Genomic DNA, 22377 nt, shown 5'->3' on the forward strand with positions numbered 1-22377 from the left:
TAGCAAAGACCAATATCAAATAGCACTGAGAGCTAAGTCTTCAAATCACCCAAATGGGCTTAATACTTTCAAAGAAATCTTACATTAGTAAGATTTCAAAAATACAGACAGCCTACTGTGAAAATAAAAGCAATAGTCCATAAGAATAATACCCAATACAGCAGCAATGAGCCAGCCCCACTGTGCCTATGATTGTGTTATCTGAATACCATTTCTTAGTAAAACCAGGATTCTTTGGAGAAATGGTTTCAGAGTCAGTAATTAAATTGTTAAAATGTTGTTTCATATGACCCATTTCTAGTCTCTGCTTGGTTAGGGAATACAAAATATCATTCATATACACAGACTGTTGATCAACTGAAGGACCTCTTTCTTGTTTACAATGAGCTTTTGTATGTAAATGCAACAGTCCTCCCTTGGAAAAACTTCTGCTTCCTAAATAAACCAAGACTATAATCACAACTTTCTTGCTTAGCTTAGTAAATGGCAAAACAAAACAAACTCTATAAAAATTTAGAATTAAAATGGCCATTTTTAGGGGACTTTTTGACTTGTTAAAATGAGTAATAATATTCTTTAGATAAGATCTAGAAAAAATTAGGAGACAAACACTCCAAACATTCAGTTGTCAGCTTCATTAATTGGTATACTGAGGCCTCACCAAAATGGTGAATCTTAAGTTTCTCCCACCAAAGACTAGTTCATTTCTCCTCAAATCTTCTGAAATTCACCTTCCTTATATACTCTGTTTACTCATGCATGGCCCATTTTTCCCTTCTGTTTCTGAACTTCTCTTCATTTTCTCAGGAATGGAATAATTATATTGCACAACACCCCTTAAAATTGGAAGACAAATCTACAGAAGTTAAAAATTTGAATCTAGGGTTAAAGTAAGGATCTTCCTAATTCTCAACAAGATATATAAATTACTACAGAATCCAAGTTTTCAATATTTATATACTATCCTGGGCTGTATCTGTATAATTAATTCACTTATCCATCAGATAAATTTAAATGGCTAAAAGCAGTAGAACATTAAAGACCAGAAGGTTTAATAAACTAGGCGGGCATAATTCTGAAACTGACCTTTAGTGGGAAAGAAAAATAGGAAATAAGCAATATAAAACCACTGGAGAAGCCTTTTTTTTTGTAAGGGCAGATTGGAGACTTAAAATTGTTTTGTAAACAAAATAAAGACTAACCAATAGATGAATTGATTGATTGATTGACTATTTTTCCTTTGAGACAGGTTCTTACTTCTAAGTTTCTGAAAATATTCTAAGATAGATCCAAAAGCCAAAGTAAAGGAAATCTTGTCTATTTATTTATTTATTTATTTAGTAATGTATGCAGGCCTGAAATAAGGAACTCAGAAAAAACTAATAGGAAATGGAAAATCAACCCTTAAGAAAATCTTCAAAGTATGACTGAACATTTTCAGAAAGTCTTATAAAATTAAATAGTTGAAAACAAAAAACTACATAGTGTTCCAGATAAAACATTTGGTCCTTAAAATTAAGACCAAGAGTCTTGGGACAACTTAAGAACTGAGAAAAAACTCAGGCTAATGAAAGAACTAATATCCTCTATTAGTTAAGAAATAGAAGGACCAGAGAAGAGGAGAAAAATGGAAACAAGGTCTTTGCAAATAGGGAAGGGTGGAGGGGGTGAAGGGAGGGCAAGGGAAGGGGAAAAAAAATAAGAACCAAGAGACTCATGTAATGGTACAAGAGCCCAATGATGAATGTAACTGTATTGTATACCTAAAATGTACCAATAAAGTTAACGGGGGGGAAAAAAAGGAAAGAAATAGAAGGACCAAAATAACAACAACAACAAAAGTACAAAAACAAAAACTCCCCCCAAAATCAAAGTATCCAAAATGCTAATCTCCAAGGATAACATTAACACCTTGAAATTCCCAAAGGGAACTATCTACAAAAAATATTCTTTTTGATATGGATTTTACTTTATGATTCCCCTCCTCCCCTCCCCTCCCCTCCCCTTTCCTTTCATTTCCTTTGTGGTACTGGGGAATGAACTATCTTCAGTCTTTAGTTCTTATTCTGAAGGGTCTTGCTAAATTGCCCAGGTGGGACTCAAACTTGCAATCTTCCTATCTCAGCCTCCCCGAGAGCTGGGATTATAGGGTTGTGCCACGAGTGTCCTGCTTATCATAATACAGAACATTAAATGAGGGTAAAGTTTTAAAGCAAAAAATGATCCATTTGACTGGGAAATAAGTTCAAAGAAAAAAAGGAGGGGAGGAGAGTAATTAACCAAAAAAAAAAGGTCTAGCTGTGTCAGAATGTTAAAGATTATACCAGACATATTTGCTAGTAGACAGTACAGTAAGTTGTAAGAGGCTTTAGGGATAATGGTTTTTAAGATCTATTCAAGCAGTGGGAATTTCTATTCTAAATCTTTTATTAAGCCCACTTTTTTTTTGTTACCGGGAATCGAACTCAGGCATTCCTGCTTGCCGGGCAGACACTGTGCCGCTGAGCTACATTCCTAGCCCCAAGCCCACTTTTACCTGTTATTTGGGGACCATTTTGAGGGAAAAAAAAATTCTTTTCTGTTATGCAGTTCTATAAATTTAATAGATAGGCATCCAGTCTATAAATAAAGCTGTCAAATAAAGTTGTATGGTTACTTCTAAAAGTTTATGAAAATTCTAGAAAGACATTAAGATGCAGATACTATGTTTGATTTGAGAAATAATTGTAGTCCTAGCATTAATGAAGACAAAAGACTCTAAAGATATATCAAAATAAATGGAGCTGAGCCTATAGGAATACAGACTGATTCTTCTAGCTTATCATAAATCTCTCTTTTGAATGTACATTAAAAGATTTTAACTGAACATGGCACAAGCCACCATTACAATTCATTTATTTCTCAATCCAGGAACCAAGAGTAACTCTCTTAGGCTCAGAGGAATTAGTGAAATAAAAGTATCTTCTGACTTCCCACTAAGACTATCTGTAAGATAACATGTGAGACTATGTCTATTTCTAACTAAAATACCAACCTTTTCTTGGTTGGCTAATACGAAAATATCTAGTGAAAAAGAATCTTAGTATTTATGTTTCTGTGAACACTACAGTCCAAGTAGTGATTTAATATTTTTTTGTTGATGACTTTTATCTTAAAAATGGTAAGACACAGTTTGGGCTGGGTATGCAGTAATTAGTCTACTGGAGAATCCAATTTTGTACCAGAAACCAAAATGAATTTAAGTGGCTGATGCAATGGGCCTGCTGAAGGCATGTAAAACTGCTAACAACAAAACTGTTGTGATAATTGATATACTTCTGGAGTAATAATTCCTAGATGTTTTGATGCTACTCAGAGAAATTGTCAAAAAGTTGGAAACCTGCAGTAAAGAGACAAATTAGAAGGCTTGGGATGTGGCCTAGTGGTATAGCACTTGCCTAGCATGTACTAGGTCCTGGGTTTAATCCCCAGCACCACAAAAAAAGAAAAAAGAAATTAGAGTAAAAGCTTTAAGACAATCATGTAGATCACTTGAGCAATGTACAAACTGTGATTTAAAACAAAGTGGTGTAGCGTGCTGATGGCATGTTAAGTGGGAGAAATATATATTTCCTGTAAGAACATGTCTAGAAACACACAAAACATTCCTTAAAAATAAAAAATTCTCTAAACATAACATCACAGTCTTGTACAGTGAATAGTTATTAAGATACGTTTGTACTATACCTTTAAGTTTAGAGTTACATTTTATAAGTTTTATCGCAACTGGTACATAGTACATGAAACCATCCACCAAAAGCAACAGTGATCAATTCACACAAAAAACTTATTTTCAGTTCCGCTCTAAGTACACGAAAGATAAAGTGCAGCAAGCCTTTAACACATGACAATTCCTCAGAAGCTTTTGGCTGTGAACTTAGAATTCACAATAAAGGTAAAAAATGCAACTTACATTCATCTCGGAACCTGGGTTCTGCATTAGGTCCGACTCTACCAAATGTTTTTATGATCTCTGTATGCAAAGAATGCTGGTCTTGATACTGAGGATCTTCCAGGAAAGAAGCCAATTGCATTTTCACTCTTTCCAGCAACTTAAGAGTAGATATTGTAGAGTCATTTTATAAAATATTAAAAACTGAGTAGTGTGGTTAAAGTGAAAGTTACACACATTGCTTGCAGCAGGGTATTCAACAGATGTATAACTCCATGATAGAAGAAATATGCAATTAATGAAGTACTTATGTAGTCTTTTAGCTCAGAAAAGGTTTCACATTTTTGTTTATGCTCATTAATTCTGAATTTATTTAAAAAAATACAAATATTCACTAACAAATTTTAAAAACAAAAGGAAAATACACAATATTTAGGGAAAAGATCACTTTATGATGATTTTATATCTACCATATAATTCTTAAAATAAATTACAATGTAAGTTACTCAATTATTCACCTCTTACAAGCAATGAGTCATTAATGAGTTATATCTTACTCATATTTCCCTAAAAGACTTTCATTTTAGGATTTAAGAACATGTTGAAATTCTGCCAAAACTGCAATCACTGCAGAATGATATCCTTTTTCTCTGTTGCTTCATCTGTGACACATATAAGTTTAAAAAAAGGAAAGTATTTCTTTCTATAACAAAAATTTAAAATTTTATTATAAAAATCTTTTTGAAAAATTTAATTGAATTTTTTCTTTTCTTTTTCAAATAAAATGTCCATCAAATGGAGAAAACTGTTTTCCATTTAAATGACTGACAGTATGTCCACAAATATGGTAACAAAACCAAAAAATTCTGATACTAATTTTGAAATGTATCTTATAGTCAACGTTGCAAATAGAACTTTAAAAAACTTGAAATGAAATTAGTTTCAGAATCAAAATATACCTTTAGGGAGGAAGACTTTGTTAGTTTTGTGAAAGGAGACACAGGCACGTTTTGCAGTGGAGATAGACAGTAGTCTACTAGATGACTTCTAAAGCTTCAATGACATAGTTGTTAGAATACAGATGCCTGCCTTCCTTCATATGTGAAACTGAGATAGATTTGTGTTCCTGATTTTATATGGCAAAACAGTCTTTAAAATTGTGCAAACTGGCAATCAAGAATTTAGATTGGCCAGAAGTCTATGGTAATGGAAGGTTTGGGAACTAGACTTGATTTGAAAGATTATTCAAAACTGCAGTACCTAGTTAGGCTTAAAATAGAACATCTAAGGGTTAGCCTACACTTAAGTTGAGAAGACTAGAGCTATGGAATATGGTATAGCTCCTTTGAAATACAGACTAGCTCTTAGAATGGGGAAATATACCTATTATTCAGTTAGGCTATCCTGCTTTCAGATACAGAGATCCTTCTCTGGCCCTCATCAATGAAGAGGTATAAGTCTCCTTGCCTCTACCCTGAGGTATGTGTATACTAATTTTTCATCAATTACTTTAACAGTACATAGATATAAATAAATTTTAATGATTTCCTACCTCTCTCTGAATAACCGTTTCCATAATAGTGCCAAAGGCTGGAATTGTGGCAATCCTGACAGAGCTGTTAGAAATTAAAAAAAAAGAGAAACTGAACTTTGTTTGAGATTTTAAAGATGTATACTATTAAAATGTGTATCAAAGTAAGTACAAGGTAAAAATACTGTATTAGTCTCTAGCAATGACAAATTAAATTTTTTAAAAAGCAGACCAAGAAGAATGCTCAAAAAGACAGGCAGGGAACTTAAGGTCACAGTCTATGAAACTCACAATTCAGGATCACTGGACAAGGTAACAAGGGCCGGAGCAACCCGCTTGTCAACTAACGCTTCACTCATGCCTCGAAGAGTCAGCTGTAAACCAGTCAACATGCAATAAAAAATGGTTTGGTAAACTGGAATGAGAACTGGGTTAGCTGTGACTGAGGATGGGCAGGCAGACTCATTGGCCTTTCCTGGTTTAGTCACCCACATGAGACATTAAAATGTTATGCCTTTGGTTCATGCCACTACACTTACTGGGAACAACCTGTTAATAAGATTAGCAGAGCATCCTTTCTTGGCTTGGAAGAAATAGTCCATCAGCATGTTTTTAAGTTTTAAAAAAGTTTATTGAGTACTACAGCTTTTAATATTTTTTTCTAATACATTGCCTCCCAATTAGGCCTACTGTGAAGGCTGATTTAAAACACAACAACAAAAATATACAAATAGTAAAACAATAATAAAGTCTAAAATCAAGCATAATCCAATACTATTATTTTAAAGAGATTCTTGAATGAATTTTAAAGCTGATGGTTATTTCCTGACAGGCGCATTTTGAAAGGGATGCTGAATGTAAAAAGCAGGGATGACACTTACATTTCAGGGTCACTGGAGAGAGTAATGAGAGCAGGAACAACTCTCTGAGCTACCAGAGTTTCATTCACCCCCTTCACCAACAGCTGATTGGTCAGCGCAGGGGGTATTCACAGGTGATGCATGGAAAGAGCAAACACAGTGTGCCATGGGAAGAAGAAAGGAACAACCAAGAGAAAGAAAACACAAAAGCAAAACCAAAATTAGAAGCTAAGCAAATACTGCTACTAGAATGCTTTACAAAAGCAGAGAATGCTTTAGGAGGAAAATAAAGCTTAAATAGCCTAGCAGTTCACAAAAAGAGATGTTATCACCAATTCAATGGCAGTTTGTACTTTTGGTCAAAAAGTCTACCTAATTTCCATGTTCAATTAAAATGCAGTGTAAAAGAAAATTTTTTTTCTTTAACAAAGAAGCTAAGAAGAGGATACATACTTTGTATGGTTCAAATTCTCAAAGTAAACCTTGTATGATTTTATTATGACCAACAAAGTACAAACTGGACTGTTTTTAAACCAAACTCAAATGGCTAGCAGCCACCACTAAACTGCTTATGACTATTTTATGGAAAGTAAATTAAAAATCACATAGGAAAATTCCCAACCTTTTAAATCCCACAGCTTTCTCTTTTGAAGTACAGAGCAGCAAAATACTCTTGAAGTACAACATTTAGAAATCAGCTCTGGGTTCAGACTCCAGTTCTCTCCACTTATTAGCCATGTAGTCGTAGATACAGTATATCACATAATCTCTTGAAACTCAGTTTTCACATCTGAAAATGGTGATATTATCATCTAACTCAAAGCACTATTGTGCTATCAGTTTGCACATAATGAAAATACTGTGCATGATTAAGAGTATGCATTCAAGAAATGAGCATTTAATTATTGTGACTTCAAAAATGCATATATATATATATATACACACACATATATACATATATACATAATACATATACACACAGTATTTTGTAGAACTGGGGAGTGAACTCAGGGCTTTTGCACTAAGCTACATTCTCAGCCCTTTTATTTTTATTATTTTATTTTTGAGACAGGATCTCAGTAAGTCCCTAAGTTGCCCAGGCTAGGCTTGAATTTCTGATCCACTTCCTCAGCTTCCCAAAGTGCCGGTATTACTGGTATGTGCCACCATGCCCAGACAGAAACTATATGAACTGTGATATATTTGGAAAAATAAATTATTTAATTTAAAAAGGTTGCAGTTAATCTCTAAATTGTTTTATGCTCTCTAAAAAGTGCATATAAATTTTAAAATGATGAACAGAATTAACCTGTCTATATCTAATTATAAAAATAATTCATTTAGCAAACAAAGCTAATTTGCAAACAGGAGGACCATACTGAGCAGTATTTATTGTTTCTAAAAATATTACAAAATTTTGAGTTTACACCCTCAATTTCAGGATGTAAGCACAAATTAATCCTAAATGCTAACCAACCTGTTCACCTAGTAATGGAACTCATCTTCACAGATCAAAGATACCATAGAATTTTTAGTAACAAAAATTACTTTTGTATGATATTCTGCCCATACAATACATTAGAGTGCACAGCTCACTTTATGCGGAGATACTTAATTTTGCAATATTGTTACTAATCATTAACTAATTTATGTTAGGATTTACTCTATTATTCTGAAATAATTTTTATTAAAAAACATAGCTAGGCAGGAATAAAATGACAAAAGAACTTTTATTATTCCCTTAGATAATGCAGGTGTCAGGTAAAAACAGGACAAGGAAATTCAAATACTTCTAATTAAAACTTTCTTCTCTGTATCATAAATAAGATAGCTTAGATGTGATTCAGTAAAGTTTATCTTGAAGTGTGTGCTATTTTACTCCCACTAAAGACATTAAAAAAGAGAAATAGGGCCGGGGATTTAGCTCAGTGGTTCCGCCACCTGCCTCGCAAGCACAAGGTCCTGAGTTCAATCCCTGGTACCAAAAAGAAAAGAGAAATAATCTAGAAGACAAGTTAACTTTTCATTGCTCTGGGAGTTTTAAGTTCAATTCCTTTAATTAAGCTAGAAAATCAGAAAGTAAACTAAGAGATATGAATTTTTACACACAATATATCATTTGATCTTTATATCTGATGAGGTAAGTACAAATATTACCAATATTTTAGCAGATGAAGAAATTGAAGCTTGGTGGAGTAATTTTTCCAAGGTATTAGAGCCAAAAATTAGTGGAGCTAAAAAGTAGACTCAATCTTGTCTGACTTAATGTTTAAATCTTCTATAAGTTGTGGTCTAATATTACAGGCTCAATTACCTCATGATTGATATAAGAAATAATTACAGGAAGTTCTTTTATACATCTTTTGGGAAATCCACTATGTCATACTAAGAATCACATAATAAATTATTCTACAATTATTTTGTTAAGTTGCTGCTTCAAAAGGTAAGATATGCCCTCTTAACAATGAGATTAATGTAACTGATTGGGTTATCCATTTGTTGTCCTTCCATCTAAAAATTAAGCTAAATTTGGTGTTTATTTTCAGTAAGTATTTCATACTAGGTTCCTGGTACATTTATTTCTCAAGAGATTTTGGTTTCACTTTTTAAAAAAGTTATTTTAAGTATTTTTGAAATGTTTTTTATTTTGAATGAACTCATTTTGAAGGGGAGCAGGACTAATTCTAAATTATAAAGCATTAATATAAAAGAAAATCTTATGAACCATAGTTCATAAATACAATTTTGTTCAAAATTAGGATCATTAACAAAAAAGTAACTATTAACAACTTACTGTGCTCGCTTCAGCAGCACATATACTAAAATTGGAACAACTTACTGATATGGCTCAGCAAACCATCTCTCCCAAACCGACCAGGGATCAAACTCAGGACTTCGTGCTTGCGAGGCAGGTGTGGCGCCACTGGGTTAAATCCCAGGCCCTTAGTAAAATTTTATCATAAACGAATGTGAAAAAAATACTCAAGTAGTATCTCAGCTAGACTCAAGTTCATACGGAAATTGAGCATACACTGAAAACTGCTTTTGTACAGGTATGATTTCCAGACCAGCACTACCAGCAAGCATAGAAATCAAAACCAGACAAAGGCCACATGTAAGATACAAGGCAGGAAAACAAAACAAACAAAAACCAAACAAATAAAAAAAAAAGAACTGGAAGCTTCATTTTATTTAAATTATTTTCATTTATGTGGTATGCTTCATCAGTGCATACATACATTTTAGAAACTAAGAGTTTAAGGAAAGAAATAGCTTTATGACCTTTGAATAGTCTCATGAAGAGACTGTATTAAAGAAAAGGCTCTTAGCAAGGCGTGGTGCTGCACACCGGCCACCCCAGCACTCTGGTAGCTCAATGCAAAGGTCCTGGGTTCAATCCCCAGTACAAAAAAAAAGAGAGAAAGAAAAAAAAAAAATCTCTTCACTCTTCATTTATAAAAATAGTTTTTCCTTTTGAGGGGGAAGACAGAAATGAAAAACTCTCTTTCACAGTAATGTGTCTTTTCAGCACACTATATAATCAAAATTAATACCTAAGGAACTTGTACTAGACATAAAAGCAAACTGTTGGCATTCACCTTGACAAAGAGCCCTTGATGATAGATCTTTGATCAAAAATGTAATATCTGAGAGAATGACATGGACACAGAGTCAATCTCCTATTAAGAATGGATTTTCCTTAGATTCCATGAATGTACCTTATATACTCATAAATTTTAGAAGGCAAAATTTTTTTTTTTATAAGGGCTCATTATGTAGTTCAGGCTGGCCTTGAACTCATTATGTAACTAAGACTGGCCTCAGACTTACAGCAATTTTCCTGTCTCAGACTCCCCAGTGCTGGGATTACAGGTGTGTACAACCACACCCAGGTAGAAGGCAAGTATTTTAAATGTATTAGTAGCCTAACCTGCTAACTGCAATTTATCTTAAATTGTGGAGAAATTCTGAAATTGTAGAAGACTAAATTACTCAATTCTTCTTATGGAAATAACTGCTTTAAGACAGCACATGCACACTAGGAACAATTTTAGTTTGAATAAGTATATGTTCCCTATACTATTATATTATTTTGTGAAATAACAACATGGATAGAAATGATGATAGTTAACATTTACTATAAGCTCTAATGTTCCAGGCACTGCACTAAGAGCTTTAGAAACATTAATTTATTTAATATTAACAAAATTCTTTGAAATGGATACTTTATTATCTTTTTGATTTTGTAGATGAGGGAACTAAGTTGTGGAGAATTTCAAATTTGCCCAAGTAACTTACTAGGTCACTAGGTGGCAGAGATGGAAACTGAACCCAGGCAGCCTGGCTCTATGGTAACTCAAAAGCATCAAGAAACACTAAGCCAATTAGAGTATTCAAATTAAAGTTCAAAAAACATGTATTTATAAATATATAATAGGCTATGACATAATTTGCTATTTGATGGGCACTAAATATAGGCAATACCTCAATTTTTATGTTTAACTTGGGTGGCTGGCCAATTTAATGAAATTACTGTAAATTCTAATAATCTCAGTCTATGGGCATTTAATGCATAGGAGTGTTATTCCAGAAGGAACAGTGAAGTAGGATTAATGAGTAAAATAAATATTTCCATAATTGCAATAGTTGATTTTTTAAATGCTTCTAATGAATTCAACAACTTGAACGATACTCTGTTGTTTTAGTTTATTTTAGTAACCATTTACCACAATAAGTAGAAACATAGCCAGAATGATTTATATAAGGTGGAAATCAAAAACAAGATTTAAAACAAAATTTGAGAAATAGAACTGATAATTGAGTAACATTTAAGGTACCAATAAAGCTAGAAAACTCTAAATACATCAAAGCTAAAGTTCTGCCCCATCACACAGTACACAACCAGACAATATTTAAAGCCATAAAATATATTAACACAATATAACAATATAGTATGCAAAGCTTGCTTAAAAAACTTTCCCTTCTCTCTACCAAAAAAAGGAGGAGGGGGAAGGGGGGGAGGGGGAAGGAGGGGGAAGAAGGAGAGAAGGAGAGGAGGGGGAGGAAGAGGAGAGGAGGAGGAGAAGAAGAAGAAATCATTATAACTGAAACCAATATACGCACAGGCTAACATACCTCAAACATTCTAGCAGCGGTGCATCTCACAAGTGCTGAAGTATGGACAACACCATACCACAAAACAGTTAACAGTAACTCATGGTAGGCTGGATTTGCACTGGAAGAAAAATATTAGTGTTAAAATACAGAGCCATAGTGCCTTATTTGTGTACTGAAAAACATTATGTATAAGAAATATCAATGACAAAAATATTACCAGAACACATGGAATTACATGGTATGGTTTAGTAGGCCACAGCTAAGAGTCTTTAAAAAAGAAAGTCACCTTATAAAACCACAAATCATATTCAGAAATCACACTTTTAATTTCTCTAAGCATTTGCGATTGTGACAAATTTTAATAAAGATAAAATTTTTAAAGAAAAATAAAATTTATAACAAAATAGGGAAGAGTACTGGACAAAGAATCAGATGGGTAAGTTACACTTCTGTGGGTCTAGTGTCTGTATCTATAAACAATGAAGAACAATAAAGGTCTTATGCATGCCACGAGTTGTAGCAGGTTCAAATAAGGTAAGTTCAAAACATATATATGGATGGCTATGTTTTATGAAGCTTATCCAAACATGAGATGGTATGTTTAGCAAATGTATATGCCTGTTTTCAGTAAAGATTGAGATAAAGTTACTTTAGCAACCAGATGATATAATTATCAGCAGGACTAACCAAATTAAACAGAAAATAATAAGGAGGCCAAGGATCTCACTTTCAATTGAGGCATCCTTTTCAGTTGTAGAATTGCATTTTTTTGAAACTTTTTCTGATTTAATTTTTCCAATTGCTTCAAAGAAAACATGCCTACATACTCTTTATCCCATTTAAAAAACTACAATGTGTTGATTACAAAACATTAAGAATTTCCACATAAGGAAAAATAAAAAATCTTAAGTCAAAAACCAAAACCAAGAGAGTTGTTGTATAGACTTAAAACATATGTATTCTACAAATCAAATTTGACCCCCACCCCCCATATTGGATATTGAACCTAGGGCCAATGCACTGAGCTACATCCCCAGTTCATTTTTAAATTTTGAGACAGGATCTAAGTTGCTAAGTTACTTAGGTTGCGTTTGAATTTGCAATCTTCCTGCCTCAGCTCCCCAGAATGCTGGGATTAGATTACAGGTGTGTGCCACCAAGTCAGGCTTCATAAACCTTTTATTTGTTTGTTTACTTATTTTCTCTAACTGTTTAAGCATATAACAGCCCTTTCAACTCCCCCCTTTCTGGAAACGCCTGTCTGCTTCAATCTGGATGGGTGTTCCTTTGGAAAAACTATTAAGAGTTTAAACCATGAGACTTATAATAGTTTATAATTATTAGAGCTATAAACTATTGGAAAAACTATTATAGTGGAACTTCCCATTGCCATCATTCTGGGGCTTCTCTCTGTTTGATATTTTTTCCTCAGTCTTTTATTTTTTTCCTTTATATGCCTTTTAAAAAACTATAAATTATTATTTTTTTACCCCAGTTCCACAAAAGAAGCCTTCAGGCTGTCAAGAGGAGCATGAGATAATGAAAGCAGAGTCATTACATCTTCTAAGAATCCAACTAACAGTTTTCGGTCTTCTTCCTATAGAGGAAAATATTGATAATGAATTTCCAAGCAATCAAGTAGTACTAAATATCATAATTACCAACCTATAATTAGAAAATGTTACCAAACAAGGGGAAAATATTCTAATTAGAAAACTAAAGATATTTATAAACATATCTATGATAATGTCCCATGGTAAACACATCTATGTCCTATGGTATGAGGACAAAGAGTAACTTTATTCTTTTAGATTTGTGATGTCCAATATGGTAGTTACTAGTCCACATATTGTATTTTTTGGAGGAGGAGTAGTCTCTCTATGCAAAATGACCTTGAACTCACTATGTAGTCCAAGCTGGCCTGAATTCATGGCAATCCTCCTGCCTCAGCCTCCCAAAAGCTAGGATTACAGGTATGTGACACCATGACCAGCAGAAAATATTTTTTCTTTTTGTTAAGAAATGTTAGAAAAACCAAATCTGCAAAATTAGGAAATTTTTTTAAAAATTGCATGTTAAATTAACGTATTTTATGTAAGAAAAGAGAATGTGACATTCTAACAGGAAATATCTGAGAAGTTAAGCTCAAGCTGTCATTAAGGATATAGAAAATCAACAATAAATAGCTTCTGAATATATCAAAAGATCCATAAAGAGGACTGGGTTACTATATATCATTTCCTTTCAACAGAAGTTAGCTTTGAATGAGGTCAAGTGAAAGACTGTCACACACAAAAAATTCATATGAAAAAGGAAGGATACAGCAGTTTTAAAACATGACAGTCTATTTAGTGAAAAAGTATCAGCATCAAAGTAAAGCTGGAAAAAAGATTTCACTCATTTTTAGTTATCTACTATGTCATACAGAGTAGACATAACTTTGAAGAAAAAATTACAAACAAGCGACAAAATAGTTCTAAATGAGCAAAGATATTTTGCTTTTTGAAAATGTACTATTTCATTTTTGAAATCTTAAAACAAGCAATATTCTTTATGTATTTGATTCAAGATAGTTGTGTTTACTATCAAAAACAGTTTTTAGTAAGAAAAAATATTAACTGCTAGTGTACGTTTTCTCATTATCTCAATTTACTAAATATTTTTAACGAGCTGAACAGTTATCTCTTTATAAATATGAATAATGCATTTGGACTTCATAGTAACTCAAAAGACACATCCTTGTTCATTTATGGTGCAAATCTATTCTGAAGGCTAATAGGCAAAACCCTGTACCAGATTCTTTATTATGTTTTAAAATGGTATATACGGTCAAAATAAAAATACTAACAAAACTTTAAAAGGTGGGGGGGGCGGGGGGGAGTACAGGGAGGGAGAGAGAGGAGAGAGAGATACTAAACTTGTTCCTAAGCTGAACACCTTCTAAATTAAAGAATGGTACACATACTATTTTGTCTAGGGCCAGGGATTTAGCTCAGTGGTGCTGCTGCCTGCCTCGCAAGCGCAAGGTCCTGAGTTCCATGCCCAGTTCCAAAAAAAAAAAAAAAACACCAAAAACTACTTTGTCTTGCCCTTCATTAGTACCTAACATCACTGTTCTTCACCAATTTAAAACAATAGAGACAATCTATTAACATTTCATGACTTTAATTTGGTATGAATCCATATTATAAGGTAATCTTAGAAACTAATGTTGAACTGAGCTTTTTAGTAGACTAGGAACATCTATTGCAAACTATTATGTTATACTGTAAAACTTTTTTAATACTATAAGATGATTCAAATCTGTTCTGGAAGAAGAGTACAATAAATATTGAATTGGGGCCGGGGATCTAGTTCAGTGGTTCTGCCACCTGCTTCGCAAGCGGAAGGACTCGAGTTCAATCCCCGGTACCAAAAATTTAAAAACAAACAAATAAATAAATAAATATTGAATTGATGTACTTTGAATTCAAAGGGTAGAAGAAGTATTGTGGGAGAAGAAAGGTTAAGAAAGGTGTTCCTTCTTCATTTTCACATTCTAATTTCTAAAAATGGTTTAACAAGAGACCATGTAAGGTGGGAATGTCTCACACTTAAAAATTTCTCACGCTTTGAGATGTATCATTTTGTATTTACTCAAAAGAATGGTAAATAACATTGGTGGCAACCAAAGAACCACACCTCCTGGTATACACCTTGGGTTAATTCACTTCTCTTGAGTCTGGGTTGGGCTTATGACTTATTTAACCAATATACTGTCATGGAAGTAATGATATACTAATTTCAGGTCTAACCTGTAGTCTAGCAGATTCTACTTTTGCACCCATATGAGCCTATAGCAAATAGGTAGTAAGTTCTGGCTCTGCTGCTCTAGAGGCTAGAAGGGGAGAGAGAGTACCTTAGAGATCCTCCATCCTAGCTGAGATCTCACCCACAAAGCAGCTTAATGCATCAATAACAAGTGACCACCAGCAAGATCAGCAGAAGAGAAGTTAGCTTGGCAAAGCCCAGACTGCAGAATCATGAGTAAATATAATAGTTTATAACTATTACAAGATACTATGTTTTGGGGCAGTTACTACAGAGTAACAATTAAGAAAAATAAACTACTTTACTGAAAATAATGACAAAGCATTCCAGACCATTTTGGTTTGCTTCACCTAACACATGTGCTGTCATTTATTTATGAAAAATCTATAATGAAACACAAAGAAGCTGCTAATAAGTACAATCTAACACTAACAAAATATTTAAAAAGCACATAATAACTAAATTTACTTGTTCAATTGATATTTCACTAAAAGCCTTATTATTCAAATATATTCTCCATTATAAATTATTCATTGAATAAAATAAACAAATTTTAATTTTCCTTTGGGTTACATTTTCACTTATAATTATGTTTTTACATCAAGAAGACATAATATAGGGCCGGGGATTTAGCTCAGTGGTTCTACTGCCTGCCTCGCAAGCTAAGGACCCGAGTTCAATCCCCAGTACCAAAAAAAGCAAAAAAACAACAAAAAAAGAAGACATACTATAAGGCCTTCTTCTAAAAAGAAGGTACTGAATTTTTTACTTACCTGAATATAACATGTGAGGACTCCCGTTGCATAAATGGGGACTGTAGCTTTAGTGAGGACCCCATTTCCTGCTGTGGAATCTAAAATTATTAAAATATTTTTAAAAGTCCAATATGTTTTAGGTATAAAGAAAAAATCTTGATGAAATTATATTTAAAATTACAACTGTTTACAGGGTTACAAAAATTTTCATTACTTTGGAAAACTGTGATCACAACATATTTCAACTCTGTCATAAAATACAACTTAATGCTTCTTAAAAGGCCATCAGCATAAATATTTTTTGGGGAAAACATAATAACTAAATGAGATGGTATATTAGTTTCATAACCACAAATCAGAATTTTCTGTAAGTCTCCTAAAGGAACATTCCTAAATACTTCAACTTTTCTTCACAAATTCATCAGAATTAATATAATTAGCTTAAACATATGATACCAACATAGCTATTAAAAATAACTTTGGGGAAAACTTTTGTCAAAAAAATTCCTCACAGGGCCGGGGATTTAGCTTAGTGGTTCCAGCGCCTGCCTCGCTAGCACAAGGGCCCGAGTTCGATCCCCGGTACCAAAAAACAAATTAAAAAAAAAAAAAATCCTCATTAATGTTTTTAGACTTAAGAAGATAGCCAAAAATGGACTTTTCTAAATGACTCAAATTAAATTATTAAGGTAGGATATAGACAAGAATTATCTACATATTAAAAAATCCTACATATTCAAAAATCAACTAAGGTAAACAGAATGGAGATTGGTATATATTCCTTCTAACATTTTCCACAATTTATTCCTAGAAACTTGAAAGATACTGAGGTAGACAACATCCATATGTAAACAGTTTCTTAGGCTAATGGTGCAGTAAGTAGATTTTTGAAGACTGATAGATCAGTGAAAACTATCAACAAAGTGGCTACAACTGTCCATACAAGCCTGCAGTTTCTTTAAATATTTTTTACTTTAAACATACATATTATCTTTCATTCTTTTCCATTATTTTTAATTTTTAAAAGTTTAAAAAAACTGTTAATTTGATTTTGCAATTTTTTAGTACCTTGAATATACAACTTCAAATCTCCAAGTATATAAGCACCTAGTTTAAGAAGCTGAACCTTAGATCAATTTGATTACAATGAAGGTACAGTAGATATTTACAATCAAATCAAATAAGGATTAACCTCACTATCACCATATGGGAAGCATATTAGATATGACACAGTTGTTAAACTATGAACTCCATAATATAAATTTTCCTTTTCAACTGTACTTGCTACTTTCTTTATATAATATACATATATGGAAGACAGTATTTTTCTTGAATAAAGAGATTCAACTTTTTAAAAGCAATAGTGACCAACTTACCAATGTTTTCTTCAGATAGTCTTAAAATCTCTTGGAACTGAGGTTTTACCTAAGCAACCCAAAGAAAAAAATCCAAAAGATCTCAAGTTCAGTGGATTAATCAATGATTAAATAAAATGTTTACTACTGCAACTAATATTTATTTACTTATTTTGCTTTATAGACTGTTTAAGTGGTCAGAAATGTATAGATTCTTAAGATGCTTAGAATAAAAGATTTAAGTTGTTGAAAAACAACACTTTTAAGGATAAAAATCAATTCTGGTCAACAAGTATTTTCTGAATAGCCTTTGGCTTCTTTCCTTAAAATAACTTCAAAGATGATTTTATTGATTAACTGACTGATTACAATGTTGGGGATCAAACCCAGGGCCTTCTGTATGCTAGGCAAGCATTCTACCACTGAGTTATATCCCTGGGCCCCAAGATGATTTTTAAATGCTTAAAAATTACTGCCTCCTAAAAATTGAGCCTGGTGCTAAAAAGGCTACACAGGTAGGTATTATTTTATTAGCATTATTGAAAAAAAGGCATTTGGTTATATTGTAAAAGAAATGAAAAAGAAATGCTATTCATTTAGGGTCTTCATAGTTAACATAATACTCATCATGTGATATCCACCTTAATATTTTATTAACCCCTTAAAATTTAAATATAGTTTACTATTTTAAGTTAGAACAAATGCTTGTTTCAATTTCTTATCAATAGAATTATCACATATTTCAGACCACTGAAGGGAACCATTTGGTGTTGTGTTCAAATGACTCAAACTTGCTTTTCTAGGAAAAAGAAAAGTAACAGCTACTTGTTTGGGACATGTTGACCAATTTTTGTCAATACTGATACATTTCATATTTACATACTCAATTTAAACTGAGAGAAAGACAACTATTAAAAGATTAATCTACAGAGTCACACTTAAAAGAACTAAAAGGGAACTAATCAATTTCTTGATTGCCACACATGAAAAAGACAAAATTCAAATCATTTAATTTATTTCTTACAAATCACAAATGCCAATCATCAGGACTATAATCTAAGGCTTCTGAATCTTGTCCACTTCTTTTTATCATTTTAATATTTTTTTTTGCTTTAAATGTTTCAATAACTATAGATTTAATAGTAAAGAGCTATACTAAGTTAAATGTGATACTTTAAATGATTATTTTTAAATGTCTGAACATTTGATTTTAGCAACTATACTTTTAAAAAGTTTTCACTGGATATCTAAATAACTAGGGAAACAATATGCTATAAAGACAAATGGATTAATAGGATTAAAGAGGACACTGAGATTTCAGAACATTCCAATTTGAATACCTAAAATTATAAAACATCTTATATAGTCTAGTGTGACAATCTTGGTAGTGATCAAAATATATTTATCACAAGTGTTTGTGGTATTCCTAAGAGGTCATATTCTTTCAGAAAGAATAGTCATCTCAGGTTTTTACCAAAGTGTGCCAAGCAAACAGATGCTTCCAGAATCTGCAGTAGATGGCAGAGTGCCAGAAGCATATTCAAAGGATTGGAGTTGAGTTCCCTAGCTGATACTTCTTATGCTGAAAATGTATGAGGTATCTGCAGTGAGTCAATCTAACATCCAAGTTTGAATACAAACTAAGCTTAGATTAAATCATCTATTGAAAATTCAGGGGAGGAGGGGTTGAAGGGAGGACAGGGGAATGGGGAAAAAATAAGAACCAAGATATATTATGTAAAGGTACAAATTTCCAATGATGAATGAAATTATAATTATATACCTAAAATGTAGCAATAAAATTAATAAAGAAGAAAATTAATAAAGAATATCACCAACTAGAATATTCTTTATCATAATATTCTAATATACTGTATTAAAATATAATTAAAGGGAGGGTTCATGATTTTATTTACTATTTTATAGCATTATCGTATTACATTGCTACATCTCTTGCATATAAGAAAACAAGAATACAAGTTTTTACCTTGGTGTTTGTAAAAATTTTGCCAAATGTCCGGCAAAGACGCCAGAAAAATCTGGAGAATTCATGGACACAGGCAGTTGAAGTAACATTAATTCTGCCAACTATTTCTATAAGTTGTGGCAACCTGAATATGGAAGGAAAGAAAAATAGGCAGGGGATATGAATAAATTATTGCTTTCTTGCCAATTTCTGGAATAATGTAGATTCAACAACCTATAGTACACTGTTTATTGAAAGCAAAGAAACTGTTTGCAACCCTCTGAAAGGCCTTAAGATTATATTCTACTGTATAAACTTCTTAAACTTTAAATTCTTGCCATAAAAATATATAAAAACTTAATAGAGTACAATTAATAAGACTCAAATCTACAGATTTAATGCCTCACATAACATCTTGGCTATGGCCTCAAAAACTGAGAAGCCTGGATATAATTTAAATCCATTACCACTACTGGACAAACAAGGCAGCAAATTAATCTCTTTGACATAATACAGAGGCAACTTCTTCATAGATAATTACATCTCCAGTGGTATAAATCTCCTCTCCTACCAAAGATTACTACTGATGATGTCAAGTTATACATAAACATTTAAAAATATATTTATAATATTTTATCCCTCAGTCTCAAGGATAAATATGAACTATCATCCTTTGAACTAATTCAAGTGTATCAAATGAACACGGAGGTGGAAACTTACAACTGATTGACAACCCAAAGCAAGCTCTCCCAGCCTGTTGTACCCTCGTGTTCCAGCTGGTAATCATAAAGTTGTAGTAGCACTGCCAATTGCTCACGACTTCCAATAATAGTAGACACATCTTGAAGAGGTGACATGGGCCGAGGAAACCTAGTCACTAGAAATAACAGATACAAAGTAAACCACATGGAAAATGGCTGTTTGGGAACTTAGCTATACTGTCAAAAGAAAAATAAAGTCCCTTCCCGGATATTTAATTATCTCATTATAATTTTTTTTTTTTTTTTTTTGGTACCGGGCATTGAACTCGGTTCCTTGAGCTTGCGCAGCAGGCGGCGAAAGCAAAACCACTGAGCTAAATCCCCAGCCCTCATTATAATCTTTAAACATAAAACTGAAACATATTAAAAGCCATTGTCAGAAAAAAATTAAATAAGTTCTCATCACATGTGAGCAAATCCAATATATCTTAAAAGATTGTGAGAGACTATACAGTTAATAAATACTGTAATCAATGTTTGCTAATAAAGAATAAAATTTTAAGTTAAATTAAAATTTGCTCAAAGACAAGACTCTTTGGTAAAATATGTATTTAAATTTGGTTTAAAAAATACTTGTAGGGCCAGGGATTGAGCTCAGTGGTTCCACCGCTTGGCTTGCAAGTGCAAGGCCCCGAGTTCGATCTCTGGTACTAAAAAAAAAAAAAAAATTGTAATTTCACCATACTGTTTATGTCAAGGAAATAATAAAATGTTTCCTTTGGGAAATAAGGTACCAATAGGTCAAGAGCAGAAGACTATTTAATAATAGCAAAGACTCATGACATAAAATACACTAAAGCATGGATTGAACGGAATGCTTTAGTATTTAATTCCCAACATTAAATGCTTCATTTAATTTTTTTGTATTTTGATACACAGTACATTAATATAAAATGCTAAAGCCAGTGGCCATTAAGATAAGGGATAGTGTACTACAGATATAACCAAGGTCCCATATTATATACTTCAAAGGTTTTGAGGTAAAACTGAAAAAAATTACTTTTAAAATCCTGTAAATAAAATGTGTACACACACACACACACACACACACACACACACACACACCCCCACCCCTCCTAGTATATTTAAAATTTTAAGGGCCGAGGAATTAGCTTAGTGGTTCCGCTGCCTGCCTCAAAAGCGCACGGAGCTGAGTTCGATCCCCGGTACCAAAAAAAAAAGTTTAAACATATCAATAAAATTTATGGTCATACAGGCAGTAAATGAATCCCAGGTTATTAAGAGACTATTTCTTGCATGCTTTTAAGTGAAAAATACATGCCAACAGGTCATGTAAGTGTAGGCCAGAAACTTCTAAAGGAGGCAACTCTTGATAGGGGCATGATCCTAAAAAGATAGATGAGGATGCAGCATTTTCTCAAAACATATTTAATGGAATTTATTACAGTTCAGAATATTTGACATAGTACCTAATTTAAAAAATGCTCTAAGAATAAGTAACATTCTTGTATTCCTATTACGCAGCAGGTACTTAACAATATAGTAAGTAGAGACAGGCATAGTGGTGAATGCTTATAACCCCAGCTACTTGGGAGGCTAGGGTAGGAGGACTGAAAGTTTGAAGCCAGCCCAGGCAATTTAGCAAAATCTTATCTTAATTAGTTAAAATTTCAAAAAAAGGAAGGGGAGGGCTGGAGCATTAGCTCAAGTAGAATATTTACTTAGTATGCATGAGGCTCTGGGTTCAATTCTTAGCATTACAAAAATAAACAATAACCATCTTTCTGGAGTGAGATGTTTTAATTTGTATCTCTCAAATGACCAGTGATGTTGAAATTTTTTTATTTGCCATTTTTACTTTATCTGAGAAGAGTGTATTCATTTTAGATGGCCATTTTTAGATTGGGTCTTTAAATCTGGGGGGGGGGGGGCTGAGTTTTTTCAATTCTTTACATACTCTAGATATGAGTCCTATGGCTGAGGAACCACTGGTTAAAATTTTTCCCACTCTGTGGGTTGTTTTTTCACTCTGTTGGTGATTTCTTTTGCTGTGCAAAAGCTATTTAATAAGATGAGGTCTCGAGGGCTGGGGATTTAGCTCAGTGGCACCATGCCTGCCTGGCAAGTGCAAGGTCCTGAGTTTGATCCCTGGTACAAAAAAAAACAGATGAGATCTTGGTTGCTGATTCTTTGGTAGTATCTTCTGGGTTTTGTTCATGAAGTCTTTGCCTACTCCTATGACCTCTCTCTTTTAGCAGATTTAGTGTTTCTGTTTTAATATTTAGATCTTTGATCCATTTTGATTTTAGTTCAGTGCATGGTGAGAGAC

General features: G+C 33.0%; 1 protein-coding gene across 10 annotated transcripts in view; it reads right to left on the reverse strand.

The window, feature by feature from the left end:
* Relch (RAB11 binding and LisH domain, coiled-coil and HEAT repeat containing) overlaps nt 1-22377 on the reverse strand; it is a 97685-nt gene that overhangs the window by 15961 nt on the left and 59347 nt on the right. For 5 of the 10 annotated variants that reach the window (XM_004858441.4, XM_004858440.3, XM_004858438.3 and 2 more), the window contains 9 exons: nt 20047-20203; nt 19348-19471; nt 17382-17430; nt 16024-16103; nt 12931-13037; nt 11459-11558; nt 6344-6426; nt 5484-5547; nt 3953-4091 (listed from right to left, as the gene is read on the reverse strand). In XM_004858441.4, coding sequence (XP_004858498.1) covers nt 3953-4091; nt 5484-5547; nt 6344-6426; nt 11459-11558; nt 12931-13037; nt 16024-16103; nt 17382-17430; nt 19348-19471; nt 20047-20203 — 903 coding nt within the window. The other 5 variants (XM_004858439.3, XR_002387299.2, XM_087191800.1 and 2 more) reach the window with 5 other exon arrangements.

Source organism: Heterocephalus glaber, unplaced genomic scaffold (genome assembly GCF_053883595.1).
Source record: "Heterocephalus glaber isolate CG9 unplaced genomic scaffold, H.glaber_assembly_v1.0 deba00000331, whole genome shotgun sequence".
NCBI classification, from domain to species: domain Eukaryota; kingdom Metazoa; phylum Chordata; class Mammalia; order Rodentia; family Bathyergidae; genus Heterocephalus; species Heterocephalus glaber.